Source organism: Manis javanica, chromosome X (assembly GCF_040802235.1).
Source record: "Manis javanica isolate MJ-LG chromosome X, MJ_LKY, whole genome shotgun sequence".
In the NCBI taxonomy this organism is placed as follows: domain Eukaryota; kingdom Metazoa; phylum Chordata; class Mammalia; order Pholidota; family Manidae; genus Manis; species Manis javanica.
The window spans coordinates 58152228-58166740 of NC_133174.1; the positions used below are offsets into that span (position 1 = coordinate 58152228).

Consider the following 14513-nt stretch of genomic DNA (forward strand, 5'->3'; position numbering starts at 1 on the left):
GCAACCCTATGTTTATCGCAGCACTGTTTACAATAGCCAAGAAATATAAGCACCCTAAATGTCTAGCAGTAGATGAATGGATAAAGAAGAGGTGGTACATATATACAATGGAATATTATTCAGCCATAATAAGAAAACAAATCCTAACATTTGCAACAACATGGAAGGAGCTAGTGGGTATTATGCTCACTGAAATAAGCCAGGTAGAGAAAGACAAGTATCAAATGATTTCACTCATATGTAGAGTATAAGAACAAAGCAAAAACTGAAGGAACAAAAACAGCAGCGGACTCACAGAACCCAAGAATGGACTAACAGTTACCAAAGGGAAAGGGACTGGGGAGGGTTGGTCGAAAGGGAGGGATAAGGGGGAAGAAGGGGCATTATGATTAGCACACACAATGTAGGGGGGGTGCATGGGGAAGGCAGTACAACACAGAGAAGACAAGGAGTCATTCGATAGTATCTTACTATGCTGATGGACCGTGACTGTAATGGGGGGTATGTGGTGGGGACTTGATAATGGGCGGAGTCTAGTAACCATAATGTTGCTCATGTAATTGTACATTATTGATACCAAAATTTAAAAAATGAAAAGAAATAAAAGGCATGTGCGTTGGTAAGAAAGAAGCCAAACTGTCATTGTTTGCAGATGACATGATACTGTATATAAATAACCCTAAGGAATCCACTCCACAACTACTAGGTCTAATATCTGAATTCAGCAAAGTTGCAGGATACAAAATTAATACACAGAAATCTGTTGCATTCATATATACTAATGATGAACTAGCAGAATGAGAAATCAAGAAAACAATTCCATTCACAATTGCACCAAAAAAAATAATATACCTAGGAATAAACCTTACTAAGGAAGTGAAAGACCTATGTGCCTGAAAACTGCAAGACACTCTTAAGAGAAATTAAAGAGGACACTAATAAATGGAAATTCATCCCATGCTTTTGGGTAGGGAGAATTAATATTGTCCAAATGGCCATCCTGCCTAAAGCAATCTACAGATTCACTGCAATCCTTATCAAAATACTGAAACCATTCTTCAATGAACTGGAACAAATAGTTCTAAAATTCATATAGAACCACAAAAGACCCTGAATAGCCAAAGCAATCCTGAGAAGGAAAAATAAAGCAGGGGGATCTCACTTCCCAACTTCAAGCTCTGCAACAAAGCCATAGTAATCAAGACAATTTGGTACTGGCACAAGAACTGACCCATAGACCTGTGGAACAGAATAGAGAGTCCAGATATTAACCACAGCAAATATGGTCAATGAATATACGATAAAGGAGCCATGGATATACAATGGGGAAATGACAGCCTCTTCAACAGCTGGTGTTGGCAAAACTGGACAGCTACATGTAAGAGAATGAAACTGGATTACTGTCTAACCACGAACACAAAAGTAAACTCAAAATGGATCAAAGACCTGAATGTAAGTCATGAAACCATAAAACTCTTAGAAAAAAACAGGCAAAAATCTCTTGGACATAAACAGGAGCAACTTCTTCATGAACGTATCTCCCCAGGAAACGTATGTCCACACAAAAAAAGCAAAAATGAACAAGTGGGACTATATCAAGCTGGAAAGCTTCTGTACAGCAAAGGACACCATCAGTAGAACAAAAAGGCATCCTACAGTAAGGCAGAATATATTCATAAATGACATATCCAATAAGGCTTTGACATCCAAAATATATAAAGAGCTCACACAGCTCAACAAACAAAAAGCAAATAATCCAATTAAAAAAAGGACAGAGGATCTGAACAGACACTTCTCCAAAGAAGAAATTCAGATGGCCAACAGGCACACGAAAAGATGCTCCACATCACTAATCATAAGAGAAATGCAAATTAAAAGCACAATGAGATATCACCTTACAGCAGTTAGGATGGCCACCATCCAAAAGACAGACAACAAGAAATGTTGGCGAGGATGTGGAGAAAGTGGAACCCTCCTACACTTCTGGTGGGAATGTAAATTAGTCCAACCATTGTGGAAAAGCAGTATGGAGGTTCCTCAAAAACCTAAAAATAGAAATACCATTTGACCCAGGAATTCCACTGCTAAGAATTTACCCAAAGAATGCAGGAGCCCAGTTCGAAAAAGACATATGCACCCGTATGTTTATTGCAGCACTATTTACAATAGCCAAGAAGTGGAAGCAATCTAAGTGTCCATCAGTAGATGAATGGATAAGGAAGATGTGGTACATACACATGACAGAATATTATTCAGCCATAAGAAGAAAACAAATCCTACCCTTTCCAACAACTTGGATGGATCTAGATGGTATCATGCTCAATTAAATAAGCCTGGTGGAGAAAGACAAGTATCAAATGATTTCACTCATTTTTGGAGTGTAACAACAGAACAAAATGGAAGGAAAAAAACAGCAGTAGACACAGAGTCCAAGAAGGGACTAGAGGTTACCAAAGGAAGTGGATGGGGATGGAGGGAAAAAGGTATTAAGGAGCATTACATAACGTAGGGAGGTCATGGGGAAGGCAGTATAGCACATAGAAGACAAGTAGTGACTCTGTATCATCTTACTACCCTGATGGACAGTGACTGACTGCAATGGGTTGTGTCTGGGGGACTTGATAATATGGGTGAATATAATAACCACAATATTGCTCATGTGAAACCTTTATAAGATTGTTTATCAATTGTACCTTAATAAAAAATAGATAAAAAATGTCCTCATTTATTAATCAAATATAATAATACAAGCATTCTCCATTTCATAGAATTGCTGTTTGTATGTTGGGGCAGGGTCATATGAAATAATAGTTGTAAGACTACTTTGTAAAATGTAAAGCATGACATTGTGAGGCTTGAGGTTTTATATTTGTGCAATAGCCATTTTGCCACTGTATGGTGGCACTTGATAAAGGTTATCTGCTCAATGAATAATGAATGAGTGCCCAGTCATTAGAAAAGTCAAATAAGGACAGGATTTAAAATAAGCACCTAAACAAAGGAGATGCACAGCAATTCAACAAAACAAGAAAAGTAACATACACCATATAAAGAGCTAAGAGGGTTATTAAATTAATCTCTTCATAAAAAGCTAACTATCCCATCATATTTAAAGGGATGAGTAGTAATGTTTGGGAGACTTGTCAAAACAGTAGAGAAACATTAAGCTAACAGGCAACCCAAGAACCGGAGGGATGGAAGAGTAATATATTTGAATAAAAGTGGCAAAAACAAAATGTTCAAAAGAAAGTAGTTATGGCCTTATATAGAGACTAGGAAAATTGATCAATTTAGATTTATAGTACAGTTTAATTTTATTTTGTATTTGTTACTATGGCAAATACATCTGAAGTTCAAGATAAGGCTCATGGCTTAGAAACTGAATTTTCTTTTTCACCTAAGAAAGTAAAAAACATATATATCCAAAATGTTGAAAGCTAAATTTTTTTTTCACTTGAGTTCAAATAGGCCATAATTACACAGCTCCAGGAGCACTCTAAGTTTCTACAAGTTGATGTTAATTTGTACCATGTTGTCACCCTGCTATAGTGTCCCACCATGTGTTGTGGTTTGCCAGTATTTGTACATGAAGAAGCAGTTGAGCCAAATGTAGTCTGGATCCTTGGAATTTAACATGGATTCAAATAATGACTTTCTGTGTGACTTTAAGGAAGCCATTTAACCTTCCTAATATTTTATACCTCCCTTAAAATAACATTACCTTACATGTGTATGAGCTGTTAAAATTTGCAACACATACTATGATTTCAATTGATCCTTAAAACTTCAGTATAGAAGTCAGAGAAAGGTATTTCCATTTTAAAATGGAAACTGAAGTCAAACAGCAGAGGACGGATATACAAACGCAAAAACAAGCAAACAAGAGACCATTACCTTATATCATAAACAAAAATTAACTCAAAATGAATTATAGACCTATATGTAAGAGATAAAAGCATAAAAGCTTCCACATGAAAACAGGAGAAAGTGTTTGTAAATTTGAGATAGGCAAAGATTTCTTATCATGTCCAAAAATATGACCCATAAAAGAAAAATTTGACAAATTAGACTTGATCAAAATTCAGAACGTTTACAGTTTAAATGATGCCATTAACAAAATGAAAAGACAAGTCAGAGACTGGGAGAAAATATTTACAAATTGTATATTGATAAAGGATTTGTACCTAGAATATATAAAGAACTCTCACAGCTCAGTAAGAATCCAATTTTAAAAATGGGACAATAATTGAATAGATACTTTTCCAAAGAAGATATAAAAATGGTCAGTAAGCACATGAAAAAAATTATCAATACCATTAGCTATCAAGGAAATGCAAATCAATGAGCTACCACTACATACCCACTAGAATGGCTATTACAAAAGGGTGGACAATAACAAGTGTTGAAGGGGATGTGGAGAATTGGAATCCTCATACACTGATGGCAGGAATGTAAAATGGTGTGGTCACTTTGGAAAACAGATTTCAGCTACACAAAAAGTTAAACAGAGCTAACAAATGACCCAGAAATTCATGTACTCAGAATTGGAAACATATGTCCACACAAAGACTTGGACACAAATGTTCAGAGCAGCATTATTCACAGTAGTCCCAAAGTGGATACAACTCAAATGTCAACCAACTAGTGAGTGGCGAAACAAAATGTGATATATTCATTTAATAGCATATTATAATATTCTATTTATTCAGCAATAGGTAGGACTGAAATACTGATACAATCTACAACATGGATGAACCTCAAAAACATTAAGCTAAATTGAAAGAAGCCAGACAGAAAAGGTCATATACTGTATGGTTCCATTTATGTGACGTATCCAGAAAGAAAATCTATAGAGATAGAAAGCAGATCAGTGGTTGCTTAAGCCCAAAGGTGGGGGCAGGGATTTGACTGAAAATGGGCAAGAGGAAACTTTTGGAATAATGGAAATATTCTAAAATTGGGTTGTGGTGACAGTTACATAACTATAAATTAACTAAAATATCACTGAATTGTATGCACACAATAGGTGAGTTTTATATACATAAATTACATCTCAATAAAGATAATTTTTAAATCACTGAATAAAACTGCATTGAAAAGAAAATAAATCATCAGAAGGAGGACTAAAAAATAGGTCTTCAGCGTTTCTTCTAAGTATTACCTGCCTCTGAGAAAAGGTGGAATAAGCTTTTTCAAAGGGCTAATATCATCACAGGGGCAGTAACAACTATGACAGGTTTTGAAAATACAAAATGATTCAAAATGCCAGGTGGTACAGCTGTTTTGACCTAAAACCACAGTATACCTGTATTAGCAATTTTCTACTTTTAACAATTTACACTTCATAAACCCAGGGAAATTTTGTAGTGCATAACTACATTGTAATATGAATTTATCACTGTAAAATTATTATCAGACAGCATTATTTATGTAATTTCTAATACACAAGACAGTTCTTTAAAATTAGCTGAAAATTTAAGACCACTGTTTGACTTACAGTGTGGCGAATAAGTCTCAGAGCATCTTCAAAATAGCCCCAAACTTCTTCCAGGGGACACAGTTCTGCATTTGGCACCCCATCTGGCACCAAGAGGTTGATCAAACGGTGCACACATTTGCTGAAATCAGAAAGAGAAAACTCATCCCATAAGGAAAGAAATCATTGTATTCATGGATAAAATAAGTAAAATCTGAATGTCATCCCCAAGTAAGTACTTCAAAACACTTCTCTTCTTCCCTCAAATTTATCTGGCCTCCAACCTCAGAAGACAGATTTGTGAAACTATAAAAGGTGCTGACCAGTCCTTCCTTTTATTACACTTATGGTTGTCTTTCACTTTTTTTTAGTGTCCTGCACTAAGGAGTCATGGCTCTTTACTGTATTTTGTGAGCTGGTGTGATCTACAGGCACTTTAAAGCACCTCACCACATCCCCAAATGGGTAAAGGAATTGGGATATAAATTGGGAATAATTCCATGAGAACTATCTCTCATGTGTCAGAAAAGGAAAACTAATGAAGTTCTTCAGAGAAAAATCACACATCTATTTTTCCCCCATGTCTAGTCATGGAGAACATAAAATCTCCTACAAAAATATGTTATGTTACAGCACTTAATGGTCCTTAAAGAAAGGTGTTTAGAAAAAAATCTGAGGCAAATATAGCAAAATGCTAACATTTGTTACATTTGGGTGGTGGACACACTGGTGTTTGTTACTTTCTGTACATTTGGCATACTAATGATACAAAGAAAGAGAGGTACCTAGAAATTTTATTATACACACAGACTCACACAAAGAAGCAAATTTCCCCTCTTCTTATCTTCTGGGAAAGTCAGACTCCTTCACTTAGCTAATTAATTATTGGCCTATAATACTACCCTAAATATAGAGCTGTTATGAGGGAATTTTAGTACAGGAGTAATAGCCTTATCATTCAAGTTATGCCAGTTGAGTATGACTGATGACTTACAGGATATTGACTAGAGCTCTTTTGGCTATCAAAAAGCCTGGATTGAGTATTGAATTATGTTTACTAACCTGTATTTCAAAACATCAATTGGTTCTTTCTTTTTGTGGAGCAATAAAGCCCTTTTCAAGGCCTTTAGAGCGATGGTAGGATAGTGTGCAGGCATTTCCATTGCTAATCCTACAGGAAGGGAAGAAAAAAGACTGTGAACACCATAATCACATCCATTAGTTTTCATCCCAGGCTACCACTTGCATTCTCTAAAGAAACTGGTCTGAAACAGATTAACAAAAACAAACACACAAACACACACACAAAAATATAAAAAAGAATTTTATAAAATGACAAGTCCATTGTGGCTTTCAGAGATAGTGTCTATTTTCTGGGCAGAGTAACATAGTAGAATTACCAGGTTATATCTTTTGTTTAGCATACGTCAACGGGGAACCTACTGTTTCTGTGACCATGAACATAGTCACACAGGTGAAGCAATAATCTTATAAACCAGCATTAAGGAAGGGCACACTAAGATGGAAACACATCAGTAAAGGGCATTAATCAAAAACATTTATACTGCAATATACTGTTCTTGTCTGATACTCAAAACAGGAAACATTTCACAGGAGAGTGAGTGTCAGAGATAACAAACCCTTAAACTTCCAGATGCATTTACCAGGCCTCTACAACTGGGGACCCATTATGCAAGGAGCAGTGGTCACCATCACACATTCATAAAGTAAACACCACTTGCTCCATGTCTCTAGGAAGTCTGTCTTGGCAAGACATGTCTCTTGGAATTCTGTGCACTTGGGGCTACCTAATAACTTTACTTACCATACACAGGATCCTGAGGAAGGTGAGAGATAGATAAAAGAAGGAAGATAATTATGCCATTTCCTGAAGTGTATCCCTATAGAGGCTCTGGCTCCCCCAAATACCACTTATACCCAACCAAAAATTTGAGGGTGGCAATTGTGCCAGAAAATATTTCCAATATTTCTCTGTGTACTGTAATAAATTGCTAAGATTGCATCACCTTTGATTAGTGAGGCAGTTGATTATCATTTCTAGCTAGCTGAGCAAAATTAATTTTCTAAAGTTTGAGCTCCCCCTATTGTGTAGTTAAATCATTAAATTCCACACATAGAATATGCATCTATTATGAACAGTGTACTGTGCTTGTGTTTACACGTATAACAAATATAAGTAATTATTGTTCATGGCCCTAAAGAGATTAAATCTCACATCAAGAAAAAGATAAATGCACAAATAATTGTAATACAAAATAATTCAAGAAGACATTGAATGAGAGAAAGAGAAACAAAGTGCTATGAGAAAACATTGCTTCCTGGAGGTGAGAGAGAAGAATAGAGAGAAGAAAGAAAAAAGTGTGATTTAAATGGTACCAGTCATCCAAAAACATAAATATAGCTCTTACCTGCAATTGTTTCAAATGTTTTACTTTCTAAATGAGGCAGGTCCCACACTGATTCTAGGAAGCTGTCCAGGAATGGATCATTCGTTTTGGATTTAACTTCAAACTCATACAGCAGAAGCAACTTCTCATATATATCATTTGAGAAATCCCCTAAGAAAGAGGCAAAAAACCAACATTCTCTTTGATTACATTTCATTATTCTCTTTCCTATTGTAGTCTCTCTTCTGGAAAGATTTTCCTATTGAGTAAAATTAATTTTACTTACAATTTGAAGGTTATCCCAGCTTTTGTAGGTGGATTTCTTTTTCAAAATCTATAAACTCACCAATACAGTCAGCACCCTGTAATGCATTCATTAGTGTTGCCTACATTTCCTGAAATTATTGTCACAATGTTCCTAAATAGCCTGAAAAGGTCGTGCTGCTATTTCACTCAAGTCCAGTGTTACCTGCCTCACTTCTGAGCTAACCAGAAGAAACAGAACTGTATAAACTAACTGTGGTTTTATTTTAAGCAAAGTAGTTTCCAAATTATTTCATTTAGTCAGACAGTTTTCATTTACTAGTGTTAGATTGAACTTGAAAGTTCTGAGATAGAGCTTACATACAATAAACTGTATGTGTCTTAAAACCAAAAAACCAAATAACCTGATTAAAACATGGGCAGACGACCTGAACATTTTTCCAAATAAGAATTGCAAATGGCCAACAGGCACATGAAAAGATGCTCCACACTGCTAATCATCAGGGAAATGCAAATCAAAACCACAATGAGATATTACCACACACCAGTCAGAATGGCCACTATCCAAAAGACAAGAAATAACAAGTGTTGGTGAGGATGTGAAGAAAAGTGACCCCTCCTACACTGTTGGTGAGAATGTCAATTTGTGCAGCCATTATGGAAAGCAGTATGGAGGGTCCTCAAAAAACTTAAAATATAAATACCATATGACCCAGTAATCTGACTTCTCAGAATTCACCTGAAGAAAACAAAATCCCTGATTTGAAAAGATATATGCATCCCTATGTTCACTGCCACATTATTTACAATAGCCGAGATATGGAAGCAACCAAAGAGTCCATCAATAGCTGAATGGATGAAAATCATGTGCTACATATACCCAACGGAATATTATTCAGCCATAAAAAGAAAAGAAATTCTCCCATTTGAGACAACATGGATGGAGCTAGAGGGTATTATGCTCAGTGAAATAAGCCAGGTGGAGAAAGACAAATATCATATGATTTCACTTATATGTGGAATCTAAAATCAAGACCAAAAAAAAAATAGCAGTAGACTCACAGACTCTGAAAAGTGACTGGTGTTAACTATGGGGAGGGGATGGGATGGGTCGGTGGGGAGGGTGAGGGGAATAAAGGAGCACAAAAATCTCAATCATAATATAAGTTGGTCATGGGGATGGAAGTGCAGCAAGCAGAATATAGTCAATGGTTCTGTAACATCTTTCTTTGTTGACAGATAGTAACTGCACTAGTGGGGACGAGGATTTAATAATGTGTGTAACTGCTGGATCACTATGTTGTATACTTGAAACCAACATAATATTGTAAATCAACTATACTTAAAAATACACTTAAAGACTCTATAGCATCTTACTACACTGATGGACAGTGACTGCAATGGGGTGTTGGGGGGACTTGATAATATGGGTGAATGTAGTAACCACAATGTTGCTCATGTGCAACCTTCATTAAGATTGTATATCAATAATACCTAATAAAAAATAATAAGCCAAAAATTACACTTAAAAATAAATGAGCTGAGGGGGCGGAGCCAGGATGGCGGCGTGAGTAGAGCAGTGGAAATCTCCTCCCAAAAACACATAGAGCTATGAAAATGTAACAAAGAAAAATCTTCCTAAAATAGAGACCACAGGACACAGGACAACATCCAGACCACATCCACACCTGCAAGAACCCAGTGCCTTGCGAAGGGGGTAAGATACAAGCCCCGGACCGGCGGGACCCGAGCGCCCCTCCCCCCGGCTCCCGGCGGGTGGAAAGAAACCCGAGCGGTTTTTTTTTTTTGGCGAGCGCTTTCTGGAAGCCTTAAAGGGACGGGCCCCCGTTGCTAGGGAGGCAGGGTGGCGGGACCGGTGAGTAGGTGCCTGGGACCGGCGCCTGAGGACAAAGAATATCCCGCGTTTCTCCCTGCAGGAGCGGCGGGCGGGTGCCTGAGACCGGTGCCTGAGGACAGAGGAAATCGCGCGTTTTCCCCCTTTTTTTTTCTCTTTTTGGCGAGCGCTTTTTGGAAGTCTTAAAGGGACAGGGACCCCAGTGCCAGGGAGGCAGGGTGGCGGGACTGGTGAGCGGGTGCCTGGGACCGGCGCCTGAGGACAAAGAATATCCCACGTTTTTCCCTGCGGGACCGGTGGGCGGGTGCCTGAGACCGGCACTTGAGGACAGAGGAAATCGCGCGTTTTTCCCCCTTTTTTTTCTCTTTTCTGCGAGTGCTTTTTGGAAGCCTAAAAGGGACAGGGACCCCGGTGCTAGGGAGGCAGGGTGGCGGGACTGGTGAGCGGGTGCCTGGGACCAGTGCCTGAGGACAGAGAATATCGAGCGTTCCTTCCCTGCGGGACCGGTGGGTGGGTGCTTTTTGGAAGCCTTGAAAGGACAGGGACCCTGGTGCTAGGGAGACAGGGCAGCAGGACGAGTGAGTGAGTGCCTGGGACCGGCACCTGAGGACAAAAAAAAGGAAAAAAAAAATCGCTTGTTTTTTCCTTTTTTTTTTTTTTTTTTTTTTTGTTCCCTCTCTCATTGTTGCTGTTGTTGTTTTGGTTTGGAGAGTGCTTTTTGGAAGTCTTAAAGGGGCAGGACAGGTCACTTAGACCAGAGGCAGGGAATCTGGGGATCTCTGGGCACTCTAACCCCCTGGGCAGCAGGGAGCACAGAGACCCCTTACGGAGATAAATAGCCTCCTGGCCGCTCCCCCTCCAACGGAGCTCCACCATTTTGGAGGAACAGCCCCAGCCAGGCCAAGCCCACAGCAACAGCGGAGATAAACCCCAAAGCAACTGGGCGGGAAGCAGAAGCCCTGTCTGCGCACAGCTGCCCAGCACAAGCAACTAGAGGTCGCTATTCTCCCAGGAAAAGGCTACAAACCAACAAGAAGGGAAGCTCTTCCAGCGGTCACTTGTACCAGCTCTGCAAACTATCTCTATCACCATGAAAAGGCAAAACTACAGGCAGACAAAGATCACAGAGACAACACCTGAGAAGGAGACAGACCTAACTAGTCCTCCTGAAAAAGAATTCAAAATAAAAATCATGAACATGCTGACAGAGATGCAGAGAAAAATGCAAGAGCAATGGGATGAGATGCAGAGAAAAATGCAAGAGCAGTGGGATGAGATGCAGAGGAAAATGCAAGAGCAGTGGGATGAAGTCCGGAAGGAGATCACAGATGTCAGGAAAGAGATCACAGAAGTGAAACAATCCCTGGAAGGATTTATAAGCAGAATGGATAAGATGCAAGAGGCCATTGAAGGAATAGAAGCCAGAGAACAGGAACGTATAGAAGCTGACATAGAGAGAGATAAAAGGATCTCCAGGAATGAAACAACACTAAGAGAAATATGTGACCAATACAAAAGGAATAACATTCGTATCATAGGGATACCAGAAGAGGAAGAAAGAGGAAAAGGGATAGAAAGTGTCTTTGAAGAAATAATTGCTGAAAACTTCCCCAAACTGGGGGAAGAAATAATCGAACAGACCATGGAATTACACAGAACCCCCAACAGAAAGGATCCAAGGAGGACAACACCAAGACACATAGTAATTAAAATGGCAAGGATCAAGGACAAGGAAAGAGTTTTAAAGGCAGCTAGAGAGAAAAAGGTCACCTATAAAGGAAAACCAATCAGGCTAACATCAGACTTCTCAACAGAAACCCTACAGGACAGAAGAGAATGGCATGATATACTTAATGCAATGAAACAGAAGGGCCTTGAACCAAGGATCTGTATCCAGCACGACTATCATTTAAATATGATGGCGGGATCAAACAATTCCCAGACAAGCAAAAGCTGAGGGAATTTGCTTCCCACAAACCACCTCTACAGGGCATCCTACAGGGACTGCTCTAGATGGGAGCACCCCTAAAAAGAGCACAGAACAAAACACACAACATATGAAGAATGGAGGAGGAGGAATAAGAAGGGAGAGAAGAAAAGAATCTCCAGACAGTGTATATAACAGCTCAATAAGCGAGCTAAGTTAGGCAGTAAGATACTAAAGAAGCTAACCTTGAACCTTTGGTAACCACGAATCTAAAGCCTGCAATGGCAATAAGTACATATCTCTCAATAGTCACCCTAAATGTAAATGGACTTAATGCACCAATCAAAAGACACAGAGTAATAGAATGGATAAAAAAGCAAGACCCATCTATATGCTGCTTACAAGAAACTCACCTTAAACCCAAAGATAAGCATAGACTAAAAGTCAAGGGATGGAAAAACATATTTCAGGCAAACAACAGTGAGAAGAAAGCAGGGGTTGCAGTACTAATATCAGACAAAATAGACTTCAAAACAAAGAAAGTAACAAGAGATAAAGAAGGCCACTACATAATGATAAAGGGCTCAGTCCAACAAGAGGATATAACCATTCTAAATATATATGTACCCAATACAGGAGCACCAGCATATGTGAAGCAAATACTAACAGAACTAAAGAGGGAAATAGACTGCAAGCATTCATTGTAGGAGACTTCAACAAACCACTCACCCCAAAGGATAGATCCACCGGGCAGAAAATAAGTAAAGACAAACAGGCACTGAACAACACACTAGAACAGATGGACCTAATAGACATCTATAGAACTCTACATCCAAAAGCAACAGGATATACATTCTTCTCAAGTGCACATGGAACATTCTCCAGAATAGACCACATACTACCTCACAAAAAGAGCCTCAGTAAATTCCACAATATTGAAATTCTACCAACCAATTTTTCAGACCACAAAGGTATGAAAGTAGAAATAAATTCTACAAAGAAAACAAAAAGGCTCACAAACACATGGAGGCTTAACAACATGCTACTAAATAATCAATGGATCAATGAACAAATCAAAATAGAGATCAAGGAATATATGGAAACAAATGACAACAACAACACTAAGCCCCAACTTCTGTGGGATGCAGCGAAAGCAGTCTTAAGAGGAAAGTATATAGCAATCCAGGCACACTTGAAGAAGGAAGAACAATCCCAAATGAATAGTCTAACATCACAATTATTAAAACTGGAAAAAGAAGAACAAAGGAGGCCTAAAGTCAGCAGAAGGAGGGACATAATAAAGATCAGAGAAGAAATAAACAAAATTGAGAAGAATAAAACAATAGCAAAAATCAACGAAACCAAGAGCTGGTTCTTTGAGAAAATAAACAAAATAGATAAGCCTCTAGCCCAACTTATTAAGAGAAAAAGAGAGTCAACACAAATCAACATAATCAGAAATGAGAATGGAAAAATTACGACAGACTCCACAGAAATACAAAGAATTATTAAAGACTACTATGAAAACCTATATGCCAACAAGCTGGAAAACCTAGAAGAAATGGACAACTTCCTAGAAAAATACAACCTCCCAAGACTGACCAAGGAAGAAACACAAAAGTTAAACAAACCAATTACAAGCAAAGAAATTGAAACAGTAATCAAAAAACTACCCAAGAACAAAACCCCGGGGCCGGACGGATTTACCTCGGAATTTTATCAGACACACAGAGAAGACGTAATACCCATTCTCCTTAAAGTGTTCCACAAAATAGAAGAAGAGGGAATACTCCCAAACTCATTCTATGAGGCCAACATCACCCTAATACCAAAAACAGGCAAAGACCCAACCAAAAAAGAAAATTACAGACCAATATCCCTGATGAATGTAGATGCAAAAATACTCAATAAAATATTAGCAAACAGAATTCAACAGTATATCAAAAGGATCATACACCATGACCAAGTGGGGTTCATCCCAGGGATGCAAGGATGGTACAACATTCGAAAATCCATCAACATCATCCACCACATCAACAAAAAGAAAGACAAAAACCACATGATCATCTCCATAGATGCTGAAAAAGCATTTGACAAAATTCAACATCCATTCATGATAAAAACTCTCAGCAAAATGGGAATAGAGGGCAAGTACCTCAACATAATAAAGGCCATATATGATAAACCCACAGCCAGCATTATACTGAACAGCGAGAAGCTGAAAGCATTTCCACTGAGATCGGGAACCAGACAGGGATGCCCACTCTCCCCACTGTTATTTAACATAGTACTGGAGGTCCTAGCCACGGCAATCAGACAAAACAAAGAAATACAAGGAATCCAGATTGGTAAAGAAGAAGTTAAACTGTCACTATTTGCAGATGATATGATACTGTACATAAAAAACCCTAAAGACTCCACTCCAAAACTACTAGAACTGATATCGGAATACAGCAAAGTTGCAGGATACAAAATTAACACACAGAAATCTGTAGCTTTCCTATACACTAACAACGAATCAATAGAAAGAGAAATCAGGAAAACAATTCCATTCACCATTGCATCAAAAAGAATAAAATACCT

At 38.4% G+C, this 14513-nt stretch overlaps 1 protein-coding gene across 1 annotated transcript in view; it reads right to left on the bottom strand.

Annotated features, from left to right (window-relative positions):
- TEX11 (testis expressed 11) overlaps positions 1 to 14513 on the bottom strand; it is a 391628-nt gene that overhangs the window by 40806 nt on the left and 336309 nt on the right. Inside the window, exons 26-28 of the mRNA XM_073227602.1 lie at positions 7906 to 8055; positions 6539 to 6647; positions 5498 to 5618 (exon numbers count right to left, since the gene is read on the bottom strand). Coding sequence (XP_073083703.1) covers positions 5498 to 5618; positions 6539 to 6647; positions 7906 to 8055 — 380 coding nt within the window. The remainder of the gene's footprint in view (positions 1 to 5497; positions 5619 to 6538; positions 6648 to 7905; positions 8056 to 14513) is intronic.